General features: G+C 37.9%; 1 protein-coding gene across 5 annotated transcripts; it reads left to right on the forward strand.

The window, feature by feature from the left end:
- Positions 1-726: 726 nt before the first annotated feature.
- LOC138334731 (alpha-(1,3)-fucosyltransferase fut-1-like) lies at positions 727-26,369 on the forward strand. 5 transcript variants are annotated; one of them, XM_069283457.1, is made up of 5 exons: positions 727-774; positions 8,132-8,244; positions 17,537-17,612; positions 22,499-22,556; positions 25,259-26,369. In XM_069283457.1, exons 4-5 carry the CDS (start codon positions 22,501-22,503, stop codon positions 26,349-26,351), a joined length of 1,149 nt encoding a protein of 382 aa, XP_069139558.1. In that variant the 5' UTR covers positions 727-774; positions 8,132-8,244; positions 17,537-17,612; positions 22,499-22,500; the 3' UTR covers positions 26,352-26,369. The 5 variants fall into 5 exon arrangements, with proteins under 5 accessions (XP_069139558.1, XP_069139535.1, XP_069139549.1 ...); XM_069283434.1 differs by lacking the exon at positions 17,537-17,612; XM_069283448.1 differs by lacking the exon at positions 17,537-17,612 and having other exon boundaries at positions 743-774; positions 8,164-8,244.
- The last annotated feature ends 428 nt before the right edge of the window (positions 26,370-26,797 follow it).

A 26,797-nucleotide genomic window follows, 5' to 3' on the forward strand; every position in this document is an offset into this window, starting at 1 on the left:
GTATTTATTTATTGTTATTTCTCCGTGTTCAGTATACGTGTTTCATTTCTGTTGCCTGATTCATTCGATTTTTTATTTATTTATTTTTTTATTATTATTATTTTGTTGTTGCCGGATTCACACGATCCTGTGTTATTGTTATTCACTGATTTCCATATTCTGCTATCGATGTCATGTACACAGCTCAATGCGTAAGCGTTATTTCATTGTTCATTATTTACGCAGTTTTGGTTATGCTTCTAAAAATAGATAAAAGTGATACAAACTTGGTAGTTATCACATATAATTTAGTGTTTTTAAACCAAACCAGAAAGGGGAATATTACCTTCAACATTATTTGGTAGTTTTTTTTGTTTTTTTCCCCCCAATGACCCGGCCGCAGGGATGAAATTCTCCATTTCTGCAATTATTCATTGACCCGATATACTCCTACCTGTTGGTGATAGTGGTTTGTTCAAACGTGTCAGCTTTAATCGTGTAGATCTAGATATCACAATTTTATTTCACTTAGCTATGCTCTTAATAACTGCAACAAAATAAAATTAGTAAGAAACTTTAAGAGAATAGTGAATCTTGATTGTAATGTATGTGTCTCAATGAGGATTTAATTTATTTATATTTTTAAAGCTTATTGACAAACATTTTGAAAATCTCATTCACGTGATCACAATATATTAATGGAAGTCTCTGATTGGTTAAAACATAACTTCATTGTTTAAAGGCTGTGTCGTGTTTACAAGTGTGTGGATGTATACCAGTAGGACTATTGTCGAGGTAAGTAACATATTTAGGTTTTGTTCATCGGCTTCTTCCCAAAAATGTAGATTTTATCTAACATGAAATGATAGTAACTACGACATTTCGCGGAATTGAGCTAAAATGAATTTGAATTGACAGGTATTCTCGTTGCTATTGCTGTATTCATAAAAACAAACCATTTAGGTATATAGGAAGTGCTACACATTAACACACATCGGTTAAACTGTATCTGTACTATTTAAAATTTGGAGGAGGGTGTTTGAGTGTGGGGTTGGGCCGATCACAATATATTGATACTGTCGGTATTTTCACAGCGCTACAGCTAGTGTATTGGGGAAATAGCTCTAATGTAGTCTGTGAAAAAGGATAATCCAAAGATAGAATTTTCTATATACTGTTTTATTACAGTCGGGTGCGGAGCGGAGAAATATCCAACTCTACACTTCCAAACCTAGGCCTAAAGTGAATATACAAGTAATACAAAATGATAATATACAAAATATACAGGAACAAACATGTAAACAGCACTTAGTCTAAACGTGATATACAATAGTCGCTAATTAACTGACGCAACCGGTAACTGCTAAGAAGGATTAGCTAAAAGAAACACAGTTAAATACGTTAAAGCAATACATCACTATAAAGAAAAAGCTATTATTTTCAAAATGAAGCTTTGTATTTTACTTCTAAACATAGAATATTAAGTATGTTCGAGTAGATTAAAACAAATAAATAACATCACAAATGTCCGAATAGGAACCTGTCACAAACCGCGTGACAGTTTGCTCCCTCCTTTAATAAGACACGTTCTCGTGTCGCATATTACCGACGACGACACTGTGGTCTAAATGTTCTACAGTCCTGGGTACCATTTTTTGTCACAGCGACCTTTTTATGTCGCTCAATGTCCAGTTCTCTCTCGAGATGTTCAATTCTTATTTTCTGTTCTTTGTCAAGTTGATAGTAGTTGTTGTTCTCCTGTTCCAAATATTCTATTCGCGAATTTAGATATTTTCTGCGTTTGTTTGTGTCTATAATGTTTACTTATTGCTTGCTGTAGTTGCTTGTTTGTTGCTTGCAATGTTTCAATTTGGTCCGAAAGTTTTCTTTCACGTTCTGCGCTGGTTTGAAATTGTTCACACTTTGTTCCGAGAGATGTGACAAGTTTCAGTAATTTTTCCTTTTCGTTATTTAACACATGGCACCTGTCACTAAGAACGTTGATCTGCTTTACTTGCCGTTTGGATGTTTCACTTGTCTGTCCACTACATGGTTTAATTTGCATCTTGACCAGCTCATCATTGGAAACAGATGCAAAGGGTGCAGAGGCGAAAAATTCCCTTTTTAATCTGAAAGTTTTAATTCTCTGTTGATCTCTTATCTTCTTAGCGCGGGACTTTGTTTTAATGCTACTTTTCACTGCCGGACATTTCCGAGGCGTTGACTTCTCTCGTATCACTTTTTTGAAGCACATTCTTGAGAAATGTCCAAGATTTCCGCACTTAAAACACGACACATTTTGAGCGGGACAAGAAAAGCGATGGTCTGAATAAAGAATTCCACCTCTTCCACATTTTCTACACTCACTTAAAACTGGTCCTCTATAGCTCATCTGAGGTAGTGTCCCAAAACGCTGGCAAAGTCCATGGAAAGGGTTTAACATGTGCATGTTACCCTGGTGAAATATCCAGTTCTTCATTTGTAAAAATGATATGTTCCTTGCACTTATCAAGTCTTAGTAATGAGCGACCGTATCGTAGTCCAGCTAAAAAGTGGACTTGCCCGGAGATTCTCACACCAACTTTCACAGCGCTACAGCTAGTGTATTGGGGAAATAGCTCTAATGTAGTCTGTGAAAAAGGATAATCCAAAGATAGAATTTTCTATATACTGTTTTATTACAGTCAGGTGCGGAGCGGAGAAATATCCAACTCTACACTTCCAAACCTAGGCCTAAAGTGAATATACAAGTAATACAAAATGATAATATACAAAATATACAGGAACAAACATGTAAACAGCACTTAGTCTAAACGTGATATACAATAGTCGCTAATTAACTGACGCAAGCGTTACCGGTATTGAGAACTGCTAAGAAGGATTAGCTAAAAGAAACACAGTTAAATACGTTAAAGCAATACATCACTATAAAGAAACGGCTATTATTTTCAAAATGAAGCTTTGTATTTTACTTCTAAACATAGAATATTAAGTATGTTCGAGTAGATTAAAACAAATAAATAACATCACAAATGTCCGAATAGGAACCTGTCACAAACCGCGTGACAGTATTGCTAGTGTGGCCGTCGCCCATTTCATCTCGCTTTGCATTTTTCTGTTCTTTACGCCTCACCATCTTGACAATTTGCCAAATCCCTCCCTTCCAAGGCGTTAATTGAGGTATATTGTATCGGTACCCCCACGGGCTATACTTTCATTTTCTGTTAACATGAAAGGCAAATGATATAAAATTGCTTCCTTTTATAGATACTATATATGTCTCGCCTATCCCGAATGCTTCTGGGGTGGTAATTATTGAAAAATGCAAGGAAGGTAAAAAACACACATGATACAAAAATCTTCAAGAAGGATGCATATATCAGGTTTTATTTTTATCTGTTCATAAGCATCAGTGGGTTTTAAAATGTGTTGGTATCAAATCACGATAAAAGCAAAACTTCATATAAATCAAATTTTTGATTTTCCATGTACGACAATTATGTAGTAGTATATCACAAATTTTTGTCTTAATATAACATCTGTCTTACTGTCCGTCGACATTAAATGCTTCTTTAATCATGCCCAGTAGTGTCCCGTTTCAAATAAAGATGTTCGAGCAATTTGTTTTCACAAACGCTTTAAAATTCGACAAGTACTGTACAACATTGAATCAATATTGCTTGATACTTTGAGACCATGCTACAGGACAGTTTAAATAATGCATGGATACTTGTTGTCGTGTTAAAGATGCTCCACCGCTGACAAATGGTATTTTTTTCACTTTTATAAACAGGAGCAGACGATTTAGTATTTTTCTTCAGTTACAAAAGTTACTTACTTTAGACCATTACCACCATTGAAAAGTTTCAGCTTCTAATTTTACTTCAAGTTAAAGATATAAAAAAATTAATTGCATCCCGAAAAAATTCCGTGCCACTATATCCTATATGGAATGAAATACCGATTGCCCATGCACCAAAGGCGAAGTAAATTATTTTATATTATTTTTTGTGCTAATCATACATATATATTCACGATTAAATACCAATTATTGTTCAAATGATGAATATCATTTATGCTTTGTCGGCGGTGGAGCATCTTTAAGCATTGGTTGTCTCCATATTTTTGACATGCATTGGTGTGAAACATACATTGGATGTTCTAGCATAGCCAATGGTGCGCGTTAGCGTTAGCGCACCATGATAGATATGCTAGAACACCCAATGTATGTTACACACCAATGCATGTCAAGAATATGACAACCAATGCTTATATTTACATTTAACTAATATTCCACGTTATAAAAAGTAGATGGAAAAAAATATACAAGAGGCCCAAAGGGCCTTAACGGTCATCTGACTTCCTTGGCAATAGTAAAATTAATTATATATGGTGAAACTTTGTCAGGAACATGTCAGGATCATTTAATTTTTTTTTTATTTCAAACAAGAGGCCCAAGGGCCTTAACATATAGGAAATTAATTCGATGTAGTGTCGTGGTAGCCATCTTCGATTTGGGATCAACCAGAGATGTAACAATACTTTGTCGGGACCATGTCAGGATCATTTCATGCAAGTTTCAGCCAAATTGCATCGGTAGAACTTGAGAAGAAGTTCAAAATGTGTTTTCAAGATGGCGGCCATCTTGGATTTCGGATTAACCCGAAAAATAACAACACTTTGTCGGGACCATGTAAGGATCATTTCAAGCAAGTTTCAGCCAAACCGCACTAGTAGAACTTGAGAAGAAGTTCAAAATGTGTTTTCAAGATGGCAGCTGTTGTGGCCATCTTGGATTTCGGATCAACCCGAAAAATAACAACACTTTGGCGGGACCATGTTAGGATCATTTCATAGAAGTTTCAGCCAAATCGCACCAGTAGAACTTGAGAAGAAGTTCAAAATGTGTTTTCAAGATGGCGGCTGTGGCGGCCATCTTGGATTTCGGATCGACGCGAAAAATAAGAACACTTTGGCGGGACCATGTTAGGATCATTTCATGCAAGTTTCAGCCAAATCGCACCTTTAGAACTTGAGAAGAAGTTCAAAATGTGTTTTCAAGCTGGCGGCTGTGGCGGCCATCTTTGATTTCGAATCGACCCGAAAAATAAGAACACTTTGTTGGGACCATGTCAGGATCATTTCATGCAAGTTTCAGCCTAATCGCATTGGTAGAACTTGAAAAGAAGTTCACAATGTGTTTTCAAGATGGCGGCTGTGGCGGCCATCTTGGATTTCAGATCTACACGAAAAATAACAACACTTTGTCGGGGCCATGTCAGGGTCGTTTCATGCAAGTTTCAGCCAAATCGCACCGGTAGAACTTAAGAAGAAGTTCAAAACGTGTTTTCAAGACGGCGGCTGTGGCGGCCATCTTGGATTTCGGATCGACCCGAAAAATAACAACACTTTGTCGGGACCATGTCAGGATCTTTTCATGCAAGTTTCAGCCAAATCGCACCAGTAGAACTTGAGAAGTTCAAAATGTGTTTTCAAGATGGCGGCTGTGGCGGCCATCTTGGATTTCGGATCAACCCGAAAAATAAGAACACTTTGTCGGGACTATGTCAGGATCATTTCATGCAAGTTTCAGCCAAATCGCACCAGTAGAACTTGAGAAGCTCAATATGTGTTTTCAAGCTGGCGGCTGTGGCGGCCATCTTTGATTTCGAATCGACCCGAAAATTAAGAACACTTTGTTGGGACCATGTCAGGATCATTTCATGCAAGTTTCAGCCAAATCGCACCTTTAGAACTTGAGAAGAAGTTCAAAATGTGTTTTCAAGCTGGCGGCTGTGGCGGCCATCTTTGATTTCGAATCGACCCGAAAAATAAGAACACTTTGTTGGGACCATGTCAGGATCATTTCATGCAAGTTTCAGCCTAATCGCATTGGTAGAACTTGAAAAGAAGTTCACAATGTGTTTTCAAGATGGCGGCTGTGGCGGCCATCTTGGATTTCAGATCTACACGAAAAATAACAACACTTTGTCGGGGCCATGTCAGGGTCATTTCATGCAAGTTTCAGCCAAATCGCACCGGTAGAACTTAAGAAGAAGTTCAAAACGTGTTTTCAAGACGGCGGCTGTGGCGGCCATCTTTGATTTCGAATCGACCCGAAAATTAAGAACACTTTGTCGGGACCATGTCAGGATCATTTCATGCAAGTTTCAGCCAAATCGCACCGGTAGAACTTAAGAAGAAGTTCAAAACGTGTTTTCAAGACGGCGGCTGTGGCGGCCATCTTGGATTTCGGATCAACCCGAAAAATAACAACACTTTGTCGGGACCATGTCAGGATCTTTTCATGCAAGTTTCAGCCAAAGCGCACCAGTAGAACTTGAGAAGTTCAAAATGTGTTTTCAAGATGGCGGCTGTGGCGGCCATCTTGGATTTCGGATCAACCCGAAAAATAACAACACTTTGGCGGGACTATGTCAGGATCATTTCATGCAAGTTTCAGCCAAATCGCACCAGTAGAACTTGAGAAGTTCAATATATGTTTTCAAGCTGGCGGCTGTGGCGGCCATCTTTGATTTCGAATCGACCCGAAAAATAAGAACACTTTGTTGGGACCATGTCAGGATCATTTCATGCAAGTTTCAGCCAAATCGCACCTTTAGAACTTGAGAAGAAGTTCAAAATGTGTTTTCAAGCTGGCGGCTGTGGCGGCCATCTTTGATTTCGAATCGACCCGAAAAATAAGAACACTTTGTTGGGACCATGTCAGGATCATTTCATGCAAGTTTCAGCCTAATCGCATTGGTAGAACTTGATAAGAAGTTCACAATGTGTTTTCAAGATGGCGGCTGTGGCGGCCATCTTGGATTTCAGATCTACACGAAAAATAACAACACTTTGTCGGGGCCATGTCAGGGTCATTTCATGCAAGTTTCAGCCAAATCGCACCGGTAGAACTTAAGAAGAAGTTCAAAACGTGTTTTCAAGACGGCGGCTGTGGCGGCCATCTTTGATTTCGGATCGACCCGAAAAATAACAACACTTTGTCGGGACCATGTCAGGATCTTTTCATGCAAGTTTCAGCCAAATCGCACCGGTAGAACTTGAGAAATTCAAAATGTGTTTTCAAGATGGCGGCTGTGGCGGCCATCTTGGATTTCGGATCGACCCGAAAAATAACAACACTTTGTCGGGACTATGTCAGGATTATTTCATGCAAGTTTCAGCCAAATCGCACCAGTAGAACTTGAGAAGTTCAATATGTGTTTTCAAGATGGTGGCTGTGGCGGCCATCTTGGATTTCGGATCGACCCGAAAAATAACAACACTTTGTCGGGACTATGTCAGGATCATTTCATGCAAGTTTCAGCCAAATCGCACCAGTAGAACTTGAGAAGAAGTTCAATATGTGTTTTCAAGATGGCAGCTGTGGCGGCCATCTTGGATTTCGGATTGACCCGAAAATAACAACACTTTGTCAGACCATGTCAGGATCATTTCATGCAAGTTTCTGTCATATCGCAGTTCTGACTTCGGGTCAGATGACCTATAAATTAAATTTAAACTTATACGAATGCATACAGAAAACAAGCATTTGATAGAACAGCCGATGATTTGGCGGGAAATTCCATAAAGTTCCGGCTGTTGCTATGGGCGACCGACTAAACAGTAACAGTAAATCAAATAGTCCCACCAATAAACCGATATACAAAGAAAAATACAACGCTTCAGTCCATTTTAGAATTTGTATTTATAATATATATTCATAATAATTAATTCTAAGATAAACTTTTAATGTTCAAACCGTTTATTTATTGCACGAAGGCAGTGTGCTCTTATCGATGTGTGCACCTTTACAAATATCCGGCATCATATTGGTATAGGCAATATTCGGGCAGCGAGAGGTTTACTGGTGATAACACGAGAACATCACGGATATAGTGATTGAATAACATTTAATAGGCGGAGCATTGCAACAGGACACAAATCCGAATACGCTATTCCCATTGCATTACATTGTTACCATCCTGAACTCATCGGGTATTATCCATTTCCCGAGGAGTTCCGGATGCATTGTTACATGCGTTTGTCGGAAGGGGGCTCCAGATTGTTTCCTTTGAATGTTTTTTCTTGTGTTAGGTGATTAATTGTCACATATTCAAGACCGTTTTCATCGTTTGCAAAATTGAAGGAGTCTAACCGGAGCTGTTTGTGAAATTCCAGGCCGCTTACAAAGTGTATAGCTAAATTGTACCAGACTGCCTGTCTAAGGATCACAGGAGAGGAGTTGTAGCCATTTTTGAAGTAAGTGCTTATTTTTTCTAAATCTTCTCTACAAACGATTGCTTTGTGAGAAGTAGCTCTGGATATACCAGAACGCATTCTTTCCTTTAGCATACCATTTATCACTTTATTGCATGCTTTGAACTGACTGTCTCTCACTATATCAATGTCCCTACCCAAGTCCTGTAAATGCCGATTTACTCCTGCCCTAAGTTAATGTCCTTAGTGTGTTTGTGTGATATTGCTCTGCATGTTGTTTGTTCATACTATGTTTCCTCTGTTGTACATTCTTTAATCGGGTTTCACAATTAAGCTTTTAAGTTGCCAATATTATTTTCATCATCTTGGCTGACATGGAAATATCCGTAATCGGAGATGGCTTCTTCGTCCGATGTTGACATGTGCTTCAGGTGTAAACAAAGAACGCTTACGCTGTGTACGTCGGTCGCGTGATATTTTTCTTATTTTTTAATTAAAATAAATGCTAATTGACATTCACTTTACATTTATATTATGATATTTAAAATTGTTTTACATTAGTTTTATTTCTTTGATTTATCTTCAGTAAATTCTCACAGTGACGTGAACCCAGTGTTTTCGTGACCTCGGTATTCATACGCCAGAGCCTAACTGACAATGTTAAAGTGAACAGTCGGGCAACGATGGCTAAAGTCGGTAAAAATGGTGTGAATGTATCCAGTATAATTTCTTATGAAATGGAAAAATAAAATCTCTCGTCAAAATCTGTCTGTGTTCGAAGAAATTAATTTAAAGTATGGAAATTCTAAAACGTCCTCCCGGCTCACTTATAATATGTCCGTGGTTACATTTCCACGCAACCTCGCTTTCAATGCTTTCAACTTTTCTTTACTTTAATGGTCAGAACTGGGAAACTAAGCAGAACTTGACCGTCGTATTAATATGTGAGAACTTTTGGAAGGCCAATGAACGCATTTAGACTGGTTTTCTTTGCCCGACTATTCACTTTAATATTGGAAAATAACATACATTGGGCTTAGTAGCAACATATAGACACTGTGCAGTGGCAATGTAAATATTAAAACGTGTAACATTGGCAGTAATAGTTGAATACAGAATATAGCGATCCGTATTGATCCTAATTAAAAACAAATCACGGAGATTTAAATAGACATCATTTGTTGTTTTTTGTCCTTGCTGAGAAGACATTTCTGAGCGGCACGACGATTTACCCAAAACTATCCAAAACTTACCCTTAACTACCATCAACTACGCCATGAAATCTAAATATTCCAGACTCAGCAAATGTTACTAACTTTATGAGAAGTTATATAAATATTTTGGGTAAGTTTTGGGTAGTTTTGGGTAGTTTTGGGTAAATCGTTACGCCCTTTCATAAATCAGTTTAAATGACTTTTCTTCCATAAAACTACACGTATCAATGTCGTCAGGTCGTTTTAAGCAGTATTTTAATCACGTAATTGCTTAGCAGATTTAAAGTTAGATTAAGGCCTTTTGTTCCATAAACATATTCTTGAGGACTATGTTCCGTTCTGAGCTTTAAATTTGAGAGGTACACAATCTATGGAAGCGTGTTTCTACGCTTAAATTTTTAGCCCACCATCACCAGATGGTCTTTCAAATCGCATTTCGTCCGTGGTCCGTCCGTCTGTCCGTTCGTTACCAATACTTGTTACCGCTATTTCTCAGAAAGTGCTGAAGGGATCTTTTTCAAATTACACATGTAGGTTCCACTGGGGCCCTAGTTGTGCATATTGCATTTTGGGACTGATCGGTCAACAAAATGGCCGACTGGCGGCCATCTTGGATTTTGATAGTTGAAGTTTGTTACCGCTATTTCTCAGAAAGTGCTGAAGAGATCTGTCTCAAATTTCATGTGTAGGTTCCACTAGGACCCTAGTTGTGCATATTGCATTTTGGGACTGATTGGTCAACAAAATGGCTGACCGGTGGCCATCTTGGATTTTGATAGGTAAAGTTTGTTACTGCTAATTTTCAGAAAGTACTTAAGGGATCTTCCTCAAATTTCATATGTAAGTTCCCCTAGGACCCTAGTTGTGCATATTGCATTTTGGGACCGATCGGTCAACAAAATGGCCGACAGGCGGCCATCTTGGTTTTGATAGTTAAGTTTGTTACCGCTAATTCTCAGAAAGTACTGAAGGGATCTTTCTCAAATTTCATATGTAATTTCCCCTAGGACCCTAGTTGTGCATATTGTATTTTGGGACTGAGCGGTCAACAAAATGGCCGACTGGCGGCCATCTTGGATTTTGATAGTTAAAGTTTGTTACCGCTAATTCTCAGAAAGTACTGAAGGGATCTTTCTCAAATTCATATGTATGTTCCCCTTGGACCCTAGTTGTGCATATTGCATTTTGGGAGCGATCGGTCAACAAGATGGCCGACCGGCGGCCATCTTGGATTTTGATAGTTAAAGTTTGATACCGCTATTTCTCAGAAAGTACTGAAGGGATCTTTCTCAAATTTCATATACATGTTCCCCTTGAACCGTAGTTGTGCATATTGCATTTTGGGAACAATCACAGACAATCCCAAACACCGTCGGACCGACGGACATGTCTGGTAAACTTACAACCGGTCCGGTAAAAAAATACAATTTTCCGGACATGCTGTCCGGTAAAATTTCAGCGCTACAACAGGTATAAATATCACATAAATATGATAAAATGTAGTTAAATAAATAACAATACATCTCTGTGGCACTAAATTCTAGTGGTGCGCGGTATTATCGGTATACCGATATATCCAGGTTCAATTTGAAAACGATACGTATCGCGGTACGATTTAGTCGTATCGGTTCACTCGGAATCATTCGGGGATTTTCCGTATATTTCCGTGAAAATTTCGTTTTTGACGGGAAATATTTTTAAAATGAGAATTTGTATAAAAATTAAAACTGAAATATATATTTTAACAACATTTCAGACAAATGTATAGGTTAAGATGGATTTTTGGGATGTTATTATACGTAGATTATGATTGATCTTGTGCTTAGTAACGTTTCAAAATGGCGACCTTCATAGGCACGAATGATAACCTCGTAAAAAATCCCAAGCAAAAGCGGTTGTATGGCAGCATTTTGGCCTTATAGTACGTAAAGGGGAAATAAATAGCGAGTAAAGCATCGCTTGATGTCGATTGTGTACGGCAATCGTTAAATGTAGTGGCGGAACAAGGAACCTGACGACTCACTTGCGTCGCCATCACCCAGCTACTGAGTCCCGTCCAGTAGTAAGTGTTTGCAAAACATCGAGCGGAAGTAACACAGACATTATCTCGCATTTTTTAGATAAAAACAAGAATAAAAGTGATATATTGACAAAACATTTATTTCATACTCTTTTTAGGTGATTGACAGAAAAAAACATGCAATTCTTATTCTACAAAAATAATACCAAAAATATCATGATACGTATCATAATACACTTATGATGTATCGTGATATATCGCGATACAAAATTTTTCGCGATACCCATCCCTACTAAATTCATGGATAATGGCATACAAAGTGCAAATAATGTCCGTACAGTCGTGTATTAATCGGAACTCTTTGAGCATTTTCCATTCCGATAAGAATGTGAAAGCCCGAGGTTGTCCGAGTGGTCGTTTATTAGATCGAGTAGATCTCTGTTACTACGCGCTTAAAACATATTGAATTTCATACGATCAAAGCGTTTTACTGATCATGATGATAAAGCGAAAGTGTCATGGCTGACGTTATTTAAAAGCACACCGATAGGGCCTAGTCAGTATGTCTCGTATTTGAGGATGGTCTGATGTCATGTTCTCTTTGTAAAGAATATTACGGGTTCAACTCACGTGATAATTTAAATACCAGAGATTAAAAAACTTGCGAGGGCAGAACAAATTCATAACGGGATGTTCAAACAGGAAAGTATCAGCGGTGGCGGCGGAATCGGTGGCTGTAAAAACATTACAACAACTGAAAAAAGCGGATACTGAGAAGATGTTGATTCTTTTTAAATCAATACATGCCATTGTTAAAGCAATCGTCCACTGTCAGACTTCGAGTGGCTATGTGAACTGGATGTCGCAAATAGAGAATGTGAACATTATTAATGATATATATGACAACAAGGACATAGATGATGATTTCTGTGATGACTTTCAGTCAATAGCAGATAATTTCATGGGCATCATGATGTATTCCAGGGAATAGTAGCAAGATGTTTGGATCTTTATCCTTGTTTTAACTGTTTCTCCAACTACTTTTCCTTTTAAATCTCGTAACTTTTCCAATCCTGTAAGAAGAATCTAATCATAGAGAATTAATCCATTGTTAATCAACTACCAGCTGAGCAATAAAATGATTGTAATTTTGTTATCATAGCTTCGCTTGTTATATTTCCATTATAAATTCCTTTCCTGTACCATATACACATCAACCAACAGCAAAACAAAAATCATATCAATTTTCAGTAAATATTTTTGGTCTGGTAAAGTTTCATCTGGTCTGGTGAAAATAAAAATTTTACCAGACCAAATGTCCTGTAAGTTTTCAAAGTGTTTCGCATTGTCTGGAACGATCAGTCAACAAGATGGCCGATCGGCGGCCATCTTGGATTTTGATAGTTAAAGTTTTTTACCGCTATTTCTCAGAAAGTACTGAAGGGATCTTTCTCAAAGTTCATGTGCATTTTCCTGAAGGGGTCTAGTGCATTTTCGGACTTATTGGTCAGCAAGATGATCGACAGGTAGTCATCTTGGATTTTGATAATTGAAGTTTGTTACTGCTACATATCTCAGAAAGTACTGAAAGGATCTTTCTCAAGTTTCATGTATAGTATGTAGTAAAAGTTTGAAAAGCAGGAAAAAGATCCCTCTTTCTGTCGTCAGACATAAATCATTCTTTGGTGGGCGCCAAGATCCCTCTGGGATCTCTTGTTACGATAAGACACGATTTTGTAATATTTAACGCAAAGTTCCAAAATGCGCTGTGTGCGATAAACTGTATCGCAGATCGCACAGTTGGGCGCACGCTGTTTTAATTAGGTAATGCGATCATAATATCACCGTAATCAACGTTATGTATCAAAAATTACAGTTTTTGTCACTCTCATTTCACACATCTGTGTAACACACCGGGTTCAGATAATGCACCATGTATTGTGTGGAGGTAGCAACATCTTAAAGTTCCATTTAAAACAAAATACTTTTCATTAGCTGTTTCCTTTTTTGTCTATTCTGCATCGAAGCTCTTTCTAATCTTAAACATGCATAGTTAAAATTGTGTAAGCCAAATTTTATTTGTTGTGTATGTATTAATGTGATAAGATTACATGTGGTCAAAGGGAGATAATCAAGTAATCTTAACTCTAATTGTATGAGTTATGCATCTTTGTCTAAGATTTGTCATAATTATTCGAAAAGGAGAATTAACGTGGACTTGTAACCAATCAAATGTGTTTCTGTGTTTCCCAATCCAACTTCACTTACAAATGTATATAACACAACTGTAACCTAGCTACTATACATTTCGGGGGGTACGAAATGGTCCCTTTGTGTCCAAGTAGAGCGCTGACTCAGAAAATCACTCAGGCACAATTTTCTATATATTTTTGTAGGTTTCCAATTATTTGAATAGCAAGATGTTTGGATCTTTATCCTTGTTTTAACTGTTTTTCCAACTACTTTTCCTTTTAAATCTCGTAACTTTTCCAATCCTGTAAGAAGAATCTAATCATAGAGAATTAATCCATTGTTAATCAACTACCAGCTGAGCAATAAAATGATTGTAATTTTGTTATCATAGCTTCGCTTGTTATATTTCCATTATAAATTCCTTTCCTGTACCATATACACATCAACCAACAGCAAAACAAAAATCATATCAATTTTCAGTAAATATTTTTGGTCTGGTAAAGTTTCATCTGGTCTGGTGAAAATGAAAATTTTACCAGACCAAATGTCCTGTAAGTTTTCAAAGTGTTTCGCATTGTCTGGAACGATCAGTCAACAAGATGGCCGATCGGCGGCCATCTTGGATTTTGATAGTTAAAGTTTTTTACCGCTATTTCTTATCAGAAAGTACTGAAGGGATCTTTCTCAAAGTTCATGTGCATTTTCCTGAAGGGGTCTAGTGCATTTTCGGACTTATTGGTCAGCAAGATGATCGACAGGTAGTCATCTTGGATTTTGATAATTGAAGTTTGTTACTGCTACATATCTCAGAAAGTACTGAAAGGATCTTTCTCAAGTTTCATGTATAGTATGTAGTAAAAGTTTGAAAAGCAGGAAAAAGATCCCTCTTTCTGTCGTCAGACATAAATCATTCTTTGGTGGGCGCCAAGATCCCTCTGGGATCTCTTGTTACGATAAGACACGATTTTGTAATATTTAACGCAAAGTTCCAAAATGCGCTGTGTGCGATAAACTGTATCGCAGATCGCACAGTTGGGCGCACGCTGTTTTAATTAGGTAATGCGATCATAATATCACCGTAATCAACGTTATGTATCAAAAATTACAGTTTTTGTCACTCTCATTTCACACATCTGTGTAACACACCGGGTTCAGATAATGCACCATGTATTGTGTGGAGGTAGCAACATCTTAAAGTTCCATTTAAAACAAAATACTTTTCATTAGCTGTTTCCTTTTTTGTCTATTCTGCATCGAAGCTCTTTCTAATCTTAAACATGCATAGTTAAAATTGTGTAAGCCAAATTTTATTTGTTGTGTATGTATTAATGTGATAAGATTACATGTGGTCAAAGGGAGATAATCAAGTAATCTTAACTCTAATTGTATGAGTTTATGCATCTTTGTCTAAGATTTGTCATAATTATTCGAAAAGGAGAATTAACGTGGACTTGTAACCAATCAAATGTGTTTCTGTGTTTCCCAATCCAACTTCACTTACAAATGTATATAACACAACTGTAACCTAGCTACTATACATTTCGGGGGGTACGAAATGGTCCCTTTGTGTCCAAGTAGAGCGCTGACTCAGAAAATCACTCAGGCACAATTTTCTATATATTTTTGTAGGTTTCCAATTATTTGATGCGTATGCATGCATTTATATATCACTTTTGTCTTAAACAACCCATCGTAATAACTATCATTACATAACGACCCTATCTACCGTACCACTCACAAGACGTCGAATCCAAAATATGTAGACTTGCCGTATGAATTCTCTCTTTGTGTATGTGTGAAAAATACTACTGTCTCGCTGTGAATTGGATATTATATATGGTTTAGTTTTATTGCCTATAACAAGTACTATAAAATGCATACAAACGTTTTAATAATGATTTGTATGATCATTTCCTTGCTCCATTAGCAGTAATACACACCAATTGTAGCTCTAAAGACGATACCATTTTCTGTCTAAAAGTAGATCGTTGATCTACAATATTTCAGCTAGTTTTACTGTGTGGTCCTTTTATTTCCAACATATACATTTGTATCAGTATCAGTTTGGTTTGGTTTGATTTAGTTTTACGTCCTATTAACAGCCAGGGTCATATAAGGACGTGCCAGGTTTGTTGGTAGAGGAAAGCCGGAGTACCCGGAGAAAAACCACCGGTCAACGGTCAGTACCTGGCAACTGCCCCACATGGGATTCGAACCCGCATCCCAGAGGTGGAGGGCTTGTGGTAATATGTTGGGACATCTTAACCACTCGGCCACCGCGACCCTATCAGTATCAGAACTTTACGTTAGTTTGAAATATAAGATATGACAATATCAATACACATTTCCAAGACTTTTCAATTAAAATCCTATTAAAATACAGAACTTGTTCTTCTCACTAGACTCCCGCATATTGGCTTATTTAATTGTGAGATTTTGTACCGTTGCACTAACAGATTAGGAGAGGGAAGGAAGGATACGTTGATTTCAATATGCAGCTGAATATTATTCATAATCACCATCTTATTTGTCCGATCGTTCTTTATTTTGTTCATTCATTGCTCTTTTTTTCTTTTGTTCGTTCGCTCGTTATTCATTCACTCGACTTAAAAAAGCGAAGGAAAAGGGTATTCAATCTATCGTTTGTTCAATATCATTACTTTAATTTTAACTGGGTGGAAATCCCGTGTTTTAATTCCGATCAAATCTAGTTTATTTTGCTTTTGGTACATGCTTTATCAGAACCTCATTCTATATAGCGCATAGTGAAATGGATTTTTTCGGGACGAAATTAATAATTTTTAATATTCTTATATCAAAGTACAATATGAAGCACAGATTTTACAATGATGGTAACGGTGTAAAGTAACTTTTATGACTGAAGAAAATACTAATGTGCCTACTCCTGATTTTGATAAGGAAAGGTTTTAAAAACATCAGCCATTTGGAATAATGTTAAATAAGATTATATCTTACATTACTTTGAGAATGATTCAAGGTAATTACTGTCTGCTTTCAGTGCTAACATAGCTGCAATATTGTAGCTCAAAAGACTTTTAGACAGAAAATGGTGTCGTCTTTAAAGCTACAATTGGTGCCTATTACTGCTAATGGAGCAAAGTAATGATTATGCAAACCATTATTAAAACGTTTGCATGCATTCTATTTTATTTGTTTTATATCGCTTACCTACTAGACAATAAAACTGAACCGTATGAAATATCAAATTCTCAGCTAGACATTATTTTTTTACATATACATATCAAGGCCTTTCTGAAGAGAATTTATACCGGAAGTCTTCAAATAATGAATTTGACGTCTTGTGAGCGGTACGGTAGATATTAAAAATGGTAGTTATGTTTGTTTAGGATAACAACATTATGTAAATGCTTGTATATGCATAAATTAATGGGAAACCTACAACAAAGTATAGAAAATTGTGCCCGAGTGATTTTCGGAGGCAGTGCTCCACTATGATACATAGGGACCAATTCGTACCCGGCCGAAATGTATAGTAGGCCGGGTACGTATATTCGTTCTAGTGCTAACGATGCATACACTTTTGGAGTTAACTCTTCGAACCACTTTTCCAATAGCTTGGCATACACGTTTTCAATAAGGCAGCTCGACAATTATAATCTTGCTCAGATCTTCTTTACCAATTTCCCTGTCTACTTTTGTCCTCCATGTTTGTACAAGGTTTCTAATTTTTCTAAATTTCTAATCGAACGATTTATCTTTTTATCAAAAATACTTTCATTCATTTATTTACTTTGATATTAGTTTCATTGGTAATAGGTTGCCAGTTGATTCTTACAAAAAAACTTTGTCTAGACACTAACTTAACTGCTTCTGCTCCGGTTTTTTTTTTGAAATTTTTTGTCAAATCCAAATCTATTAATTTTAGGATGGTAACATAGATGTATGAAAACAATATGGAATTGCGTTTTGCATGTGATCTTTCTCAACAACATGTTTTATTTGTAAGTATCAGACATGCTTTGATTTCCCTTTAATCTCAGTGACTATAATACATCTTGTGCATGAATCGGTTGTACCCATCTTTAAAAATACGTAGTAAATATACCTACCTTTGTGAGGTCACAACCAGATCAATTATGCACTTTGGAATTACATTGATTGCCAATGAATCCCCATAGCTATTCTGGTTATCTAATGACTCCAGTCATTTATAACTTTTGTCACGAGTGTAACATTAGCTCTTGCCAGTTCTGCTGTTCTTGTAACGAACTCAATTGATTCCCCATAATATAGTTGACATCAAGGTAACAGTGATGATATTGCAGAATTCAAAGGCTTGGTGTCAAAATGGCTGTCTGTGCTTGGTGATTTTTAACCCGAATTGACTTTAAAATTCTTCATAATGTAGGTTGATGTTATGTTATAAAAGTAATCTAGATATACAGGGTACATTTATTAGCTCACCAGTGGCCCCAAAGGACCGATGAGCTTTTGCTATGATGCGGCGTCCGTCGTCCGTCCGTCAACATTTCCTTTAAATCACTACTTGTCATAAAGTACTGCATGAATTTTAACAAAATTTGGTCAGAAACTTCATTAGGGGAATGAAGGGGATCAGATTTTGCATAAATGGTGACCCTGACCCCCCTGTGGCAGGAGGGGCTGCGCCCAATAGGGAAAATAGAGATAATACCTTTAAATCGCTACTTGTCATAAAGTACTTGATGGATTTTAACCAATTTTGGTCAGAAATATCCTTGGGGGAAGGGGATCAGATTTTGCATAAATGGTGACCCTGACCCCCCTGTGGCAAGAGGGGCTGGGCCAAATAGGGGAAATAGAGGAAATTCCTTTTAATCGCTACTTGTCATAAAGTACTGAATAGATTTTAATAAAATTTGGTCAGAAACTTCCTTTGGAGAAGGGGATCAGATTTTGCATAAATGGTGACCTTGACCCCTCTGGGGCCGGAGGGGCTGGGCCCAATAGGGGAAATAGAGGAAGTTCCTTTAAATGGGTACTAGTCATAAAGTACTTGATGGATTTTAACCAAATTTAGTCAGAAACTTCATTAGGGGAAGGGGATCAGATTTTGCATAAATGGTGACCCTGACCCCCCTGGGGCCAGAGGGGCTGGGCCCAATAGGGGAAATAGAGATAATACCTTTAAATCACTACTAGTCATAAAGTACTTGATGGATTTTAACCAAATTTGGTCAGAAACTTCCTTAGAGGAAGGGGATCATATTTTGCAGAAATGGTGTCCTTGACCCCCCTGGGGCAGGAGGGGCTGCGCCCAATAGGGAAAATAGAGATAATACCTTTAAATCACTACTAGTCATAAAGTACTTGATGGATTTTAACCAAATTTGGTCAGAAACATCCTTTGGGGAAGGGGATCAGATTTTGCATAAATGGTGACCCTGACCCCCCTGGGGCCAGAGGGTTGGGCCAATAGGGGAAATAGAGGAAATTCCTTTTAATCGCTTCTTATCATAAAGTACTGAATGGATTTTAACCAAATTTGGTCAGAAACTTCCTTTGGAGAAGGGGATCAGATTTTGTATAAATGGTGACCCTGATCCCCCCTGGGGCCGGAGGGTTGGGCAGAATAGGGGAAATAGAGGAAATTCCTTTAAATGGCTACTATTCATAAAGTACTGAATGGATTTTAATAAAATTTGGTCAGAAACTTCCTTTGGAGAAGGGGATCAGATTTTGCATAAATGGTGACCTTGACCCCTCTGGGGCCGGAGGGGCTGGGCCCAATAGGGGAAATAGAGGAAGTTCCTTTAAATGGGTACTAGTCATAAAGTACTTGATGGATTTTAACCAAATTTAGTCAGAAACTTCATTAGGGGAAGGGGATCAGATTTTGCATAAATGGTGACCCTGACCCCCCTGGGGCCAGAGGGGCTGGGCCCAATAGGGGAAATAGAGATAATACCTTTAAATCACTACTAGTCATAAAGTACTTGATGGATTTTAACCAAATTTGGTCAGAAACTTCCTTAGAGAAAGGGGATCATATTTTGCAGAAATGGTGACCTTGACCCCCCTGGGGCAGGAGGGGCTGCGCCCAATAGGGAAAATAGAGATAATACCTTTAAATCACTACTAGTCATAAAGTACTTGATGGATTTTAACCAAATTTGGTCAGAAACATCCTTTGGGGAAGGGGATCAGATTTTGCATAAATGGTGACCCTGACCCCCTGGGGCCAGAGGGTTGGGCAGAATAGGGGAAATAGAGGAAATTCCTTTTAATCGCTTCTTATCATAAAGTACTGAATGGATTTTAACCAAATTTGGTCAGAAACTTCCTTTGGAGAAGGGGATCAGATTTTGTATAAATGGTGACCCTGATCCCCCCTGGGGCCGGAGGGTTGGGCAGAATAGGGGAAATAGAGGAAATTCCTTTAAATGGCTACTATTCATAAAGTACTGAATGGATTTTAATAAAATTTGGTCAGAAACTTCCTTTGGAGAAGGGGATCAGATTTTGCATAAATGGTGACCTTGACCCCTCTGGGGCCGGAGGGGCTGGGCCCAATAGGGGAAATAGAGGAAGTTCCTTTAAATGGGTACTAGTCATAAAGTACTTGATGGATTTTAACCAAATTTAGTCAGAAACTTCATTAGGGGAAGGGGATCAGATTTTGCATAAATGGTGACCCTGACCCCCCTGGGGCCAGAGGGGCTGGGCCCAATAGGGGAAATAGAGATAATACCTTTAAATCACTACTAGTCATAAAGTACTTGATGGATTTTAACCAAATTTGGTCAGAAACTTCCTTAGAGGAAGGGGATCATATTTTGCAGAAATGGTGACCTTGACCCCCCTGGGGCAGGAGGGGCTGCGCCCAATAGGGAAAATAGAGATAATACCTTTAAATCACTACTAGTCATAAAGTACTTGATGGATTTTAACCAAATTTGGTCAGAAACATCCTTTGGGGAAGGGGATCAGATTTTGCATAAATGGTGACCCTGACCCCCCTGGGGCCAGAGGGTTGGGCCAATAGGGGAAATAGAGGAAATTCCTTTTAATCGCTTCTTATCATAAAGTACTGAATGGATTTTAACCAAATTTGGTCAGAAACTTCCTTTGGAGAAGGGGATCAGATTTTGTATAAATGGTGACCCTGATCCCCCCTGGGGCCGGAGGGTTGGGCAGAATAGGGGAAATAGAGGAAATTCCTTTAAATGGCTACTATTCATAAAGTACTGAATGGATTTTAATAAAATTTGGTCAGAAACTTCCTTTGGAGAAGGGGATCAGATTTTGCATAAATGGTGACCTTGACCCCTCTGGGGCCGGAGGGGCTGGGCCCAATAGGGGAAATAGAGGAAGTTCCTTTAAATGGGTACTAGTCATAAAGTACTTGATGGATTTTAACCAAATTTAGTCAGAAACTTCATTAGGGGAAGGGGATCAGATTTTGCATAAATGGTGACCCTGACCCCCCTGGGGCCAGAGGGGCTGGGCCCAATAGGGGAAATAGAGATAATACCTTTAAATCACTACTAGTCATAAAGTACTTGATGGATTTTAACCAAATTTGGTCAGAAACTTCCTTAGAGGAAGGGGATCATATTTTGCAGAAATGGTGACCTTGACCCCCCTGGGGCAGGAGGGGCTGCGCCCAATAGGGAAAATAGAGATAATACCTTTAAATCACTACTAGTCATAAAGTACTTGATGGATTTTAACCAAATTTGGTCAGAAACATCCTTTGGGGAAGGGGATCAGATTTTGCATAAATGGTGACCCTGACCCCCCTGGGGCCAGAGGGTTGGGCAGAATAGGGGAAATAGAGGAAATTCCTTTTAATCGCTTCTTATCATAAAGTACTGAATGGATTTTAACCAAATTTGGTCAGAAACTTCCTTTGGAGAAGGGGATCAGATTTTGTATAAATGGTGACCCTGATCCCCCCTGGGGCCGGAGGGGCTGCGCCCAATAGGGGAAATAGAGGAAGTTCCTTTAAATGGCTACTATTCATAAAGTACTGAATGGATTTTAATAAAATTTGGTCAGAAACTTCCTTTGGAGAAGGGGATCAGATTTTGCATAAATGGTGACCTTGACCCCTCTGGGGCCGGAGGGGCTGGGCCCAATAGGGGAAATAGAGGAAGTTCCTTTAAATTGGTACTAGTCATAAAGTACTTGATGGATTTTAACCAAATTTAGTCAGAAACTTCATTAGGGGAAGGGGATCAGATTTTGCATAAATGGTGACCCTGACACCCCTGGGGCCAGAGGGGCTGGGCCCAATAGGGGAAATAGAGGAAATTCCTTTAAATGGCTACTTGTCATAAAGTACTTGATGGATTTTAACCAAATTTGGTCAGAAACTTCCTTAGAGGAAGGGGATCATATTTTGCATAAATGGTGACCTTGACCCCCCTGGGGCTGGAGGGGTTGTGCCTGATAGGGAAAATAGAGATAATTCCTTGAAATCGCTACTAGTCATAAAGTACTGAATGGATTTTAACCAAATTTGGTCAGAAACATCCTTTGGGGAAAGGGATCAGATTTTGCATAAATGGTGACCTTGACCCCCCTGGGGCCAGAGGAACAATCCTATATGATAAAATAAAACATGTATACATTGGAACAACTGTTTACTTTCACCATAATTGCTACAATGTCCAGGTGAGCGATACAGGCCCCATGGGCCTCTTGTAATTTTACATGTTATGAAACTTGTCTTGCCAAAGCTGGCAAACATTTCTAGAACCTTTTGCTCATATCAAATGAACATTCGGTTATATTACTCTCCTAGATGCATTATCTAATCTTTATAATAAGAGTTTGAACAGCATATCAGAACTAAATTATGATACTTAGGTCTATATCATAACTCACATTCTGTCTTCTTTAGCAATGTCCCTGAGAGGCTGGCGAATTGAAACACGGTCATGCCTAAGTCGTAAAGCAGGGTAAGTATGCTATTTCTGTAGGACGGAACAAATAAAGGTAAAATATTTATTTACAGACAGGATTATTGATTGTTTGTTCTATTACACTATTTTGTAATATAATTACCTGGCGGATTTTGATATTTGAATCAATACCTGCATACTATATTACCTACATGCGTCCTTATTAGCTCGCCTATTCGAAGAATAGGGGGAGCTAATGTTGTCACCCCGGCATCCCCCGGCATCGGCGTCAACGTCGGCGTCAGCGTTGGCGTCCCATTTCACGTTAAAGTTTTTGAGCAAGTTTCTGTTTCGTCAATTGTTTAAGCTTAAGTCATTATAAATGTTTATAATTTTATTTTCCTAATGTGTATGGATGCTGAACGTGATAATACAACCAATTTGGGGCCCTTTAGGGTTTTTTGAGTCTGTTAATTTGTCATATTTCCATGTTAAATTTTTTGAGCAAGTTTCTATTTTGTCTATTGTTTAAGCTTGAGTCATCATAAATATTTATGATTTTATTTTCCTAATGTGTATGGATGCTAAACGTGATAATACAACTAATTTGGGGCCCTTTGGGGGGTTTTTGAGTCTGTTAATTTGTCATATTTCCATGTTAAAGTTTTTGAGCAAGTTTCTATTTTGTCAATTGTTTAAGCATAAGTTATCATTAATGTTTATGATTTTATTTTCCTAAAGTGTGTGGATGCTGAACATGATAATACAACCAATTTGGGGGCCCTTTAGGTTTTTTTTGAGTCTGTTAATTTGTCATATTTCCATGTTTAAATAGCAAATACTTGAACATCAACTTCTTCTGAATAGGCGAGCTTTGCTCTTCTCCAATAGCTCTTGTATTTATCTATTATGGCCTGGTTGAGAGGGCACTATTGCCTCATTGTATTGTTGACGGATGTTGTGATGCAATAGTATACAGTTAAAGTATGTGGTTGAGGGATATAGCAAGTTTCTGGTTTCCCGAGACTTGTCTATTTCCCGAGGCGGAGCCGAGGGAAATAGGCAAGTTCGAGGGAAACCGGAAACTTGATATGTCACTCAATCCCATACTTTAACTGTTTTAATATACCAATACATACAAAAACTATGATAAGACTAAAAAATATATTTCTTTCATACGCTAACGTTCTCTCTATTCCTGTCACGTACAGCAATGGTCATTGGAGATTGAGATAATTTTACATTGTAATCGATCTACGTAATCTTATCTTCAAACATACAAATTATTCTGAGATGATAACTGTGATTCTATGTCCGTTTTGTTTTGCTTCTATTCAAACCGCAGGTTAAAATTTGATTCCGCTATGATTTCTCGATATTTGAACATTTATACCACTAGGCATAATACTAAATTTGTATATAAATATTGTTGAAATTCCGAGACGTTAACCACTTACAGGTAGCCTAAATATATACATAACAACTGTACGTACAAGATAAACATGACGACGTGATCGGTAGCAGTTTCCGATCGATACTAACGTCGTCCGAGTACGTCAAGGGAGATGGCGTGATCGGAAACTAGCTCCGTCCAATTGTTACGTCACCTAGCAACTGATGGCGTGATCGGAAACAAGTCCCGCCCACCTCCAATCTGATTGGTTAAATGGAAATACCCGAGTGCAAGGGTGTGCTAGCTTCCAGGGGTGTGCTAGTTCGATGACTAACACACAGCTGAGAGAGGTTTTTGGAAAAAGCAGGGAGCTAGTAAATTTAACAAAGTATCTTTTATATAGTGTAAATAAAGTAGAGGTATATTAATGCCCTCTCAACAAGGCCATAATGGGTTTAGTAAATTTTCCTCACATGAACCGTTTTCATGTCATCGTAACAGAAACAAGTCAAGCGACGCCTCAGTAATCTTCGTTTCCACACCATGTTGTTACATTAAAAGTATAACATGTCAATTGTCACAGAAAAATGTGTTTCTATAAAACGGGATTTATCTTCATGAAGATTAAAAGTATATCAACATTAGAACATGAATGAACTGTCTTCTGTAGAAAAGCAACGTTTGCTTCCATCGCCGCACACAACAGCCTGTACGCCATCTTGACATCTTGGTCGAATCGCAACGTTATGATGACGTCATTTAATGATGATGTCACAATACATTCACATTCAATTTCGCGCCACTTCAATAGTGCCCGCTTACCAACAATCTCTCCCAGGGTGTATTGCGGTCCCCACAATTTCACCTCTGTCAACGGCTCATGAACTGGCCGTCTGTTGACCTCGGGTCACATAATATGACGTCATGACGATTGTTAAATACATAGCGCCACCTTTATGTATGACGTCAAAGTGATTGTTTTTGAAACGGCGGACGTAGTATGCTAATTGTGACTATTTACTTACAAGTAAATCTGGTGTATCCGCAGAATAATCCATTATTGTTTGGTTTGCCATTGAATGGTCAAATTATATTATGTAAGAACTGATAGTCATTCACAGGAAAATTGTACAAAAGGAAACTTACAATATATATTAAACAATTTAGTATGAGTCTGAAATACGTTTTTCAAGAATCTTGAAATTTCGCTGGAGCGTTTACAGAGGTGAATGTGGGGACCACAATAAACTCTGGGAGAGATTGGCTTGCCAAGGCACTATTGAAAATAGTACCAATGTGTGTAGCCAATCAAAGCAAGTCTTCTGTCACATGGTGTACTAATATATCATATTCTTTTTTATTTCAGAAAGACATCCATTGTAGCTTGTTTGTTCATGTTGATAATCGGTGGACTTCTTCTCCGTCTGCATTATCTTGAGTCGTATATCGCCACCATCCAGCCTCTGCTAAACTATGTAACAAGTCCAAGTCCAAAAGTTGAACACACTATCTACCGTCGAATTCATTACGTAAGAAGACCCCACTATATCAGTTCCGAAGTCTTCAAGGACTGTCAGTATAGTTGTTATTTTACTGAGAGCGATACTTTGACAGATGATACAGATAATCTTATAGTTATATGGAGAGATTTGCCGGATGTAGCTCCGCAAAAACCAAGGAACCAGATCTGGGTTTATCACAGCATGGAACCTCCGACACTTCACGGAAAATCGTACGCATCCTGGAAGAACCGTTTTAATTGGACAATATCCTACAGACGAGATTCTGACATATATAGCCCATATGGTGTCATTGAAAAACGGGAAATTATAGACAAAGAATTTAATTTGCTTAATTTTACTAAAACTTGGAGTGAAAAGACGAAAGATGTTGTATGGTTTGTATCAAATTGCATAAGTCATAGCATGCGTTACGAGTATGCGGCAGAGTTGAACAAAACCATAAGTGTGGATATGTTTGGAAAGTGTGGTGATCAGAAATGTAGAGAAAAGTGGCCTACATGTGTGAAGAAATTACAATCTATTTATAGATACTATCTCTCGTTCGAAAATTCCATATGTAGAGACTACATCACAGAAAAGAGCTTCAAAATATACGAGAGTCTATTTGATGCCATTCCTATTGTTCGAAACGGTGCAATATTAGATCACTACCTTCCCCCTGGATCTTATATTTCATCAAATGATTTTGATTCGGTGGAAAACTTAGGAAACTTTTTGCATATAATGTCGAACACTAAGATTACACCTGGATCCTATTTTAAGTGGCGAAAACATTATTTTGCTAAGGACACGATTAATTCTACTGAGACGTTTTGTGAACTGTGTCGCCGTGGCCATACAGATAAAAAATATCAGAAGTTGTACAATAATTTTGAACACTGGTTTCGTGGCGGGGTAGACAACTCATTTTGTTTAATTCTCTCTGATATTCATTAAAAACGTTTAAACTTTAAAGTGAAGTTTGACGATTTATTTATTTCTGTAGGTAATAAAGCAATACGGTATCATAGAATGTTCGTTGTGTTTGTACTTTCTAGTTTTATGTTGTTGATATCAAAATCACTTAATTGTAAGAACCTATAGTCGGTTATGTAATCAATTGTTGCTCGGGTGACATTAGTTTACCTTTAAAGATGCTCCACCGACGACAAACATAAATGATATTCATCATTTGAATAATAATTGATGGTTAATCGTGTATATGTACATGTATACCTAATTAACACAAAAATAATATAAAATGATTTATTTTGCCTTTGGTGCATGCATATTTCATTTCATATAGGATATAGTGCCACAGATTTTTTCCGGGATGCAATTAATTATTTTTTTCATATTTTAAATTTGAAGTAAAACTAGAAGCTCAAACTTTTCAATGGTGG

Source organism: Argopecten irradians, chromosome 1 (genome assembly GCF_041381155.1).
Source record: "Argopecten irradians isolate NY chromosome 1, Ai_NY, whole genome shotgun sequence".
Classification (NCBI taxonomy): Eukaryota; Metazoa; Mollusca; class Bivalvia; order Pectinida; family Pectinidae; genus Argopecten; species Argopecten irradians.

Excerpts from the sequence above, each read along its gene's own strand:
- LOC138334731 (XM_069283457.1), top strand. The coding sequence starts at position 22,501 with ATGTCCCTGAGAGGCTGGCGAATTGAAACACGGTCATGCCTAAGTCGT. Across the intron at positions 22,557-25,258 it reads TGCCTAAGTCGTAAAGCAGG|AAAGACATCCATTGTAGCTT; the intron begins GTAAGTATGCTA and ends TTTTTATTTCAG.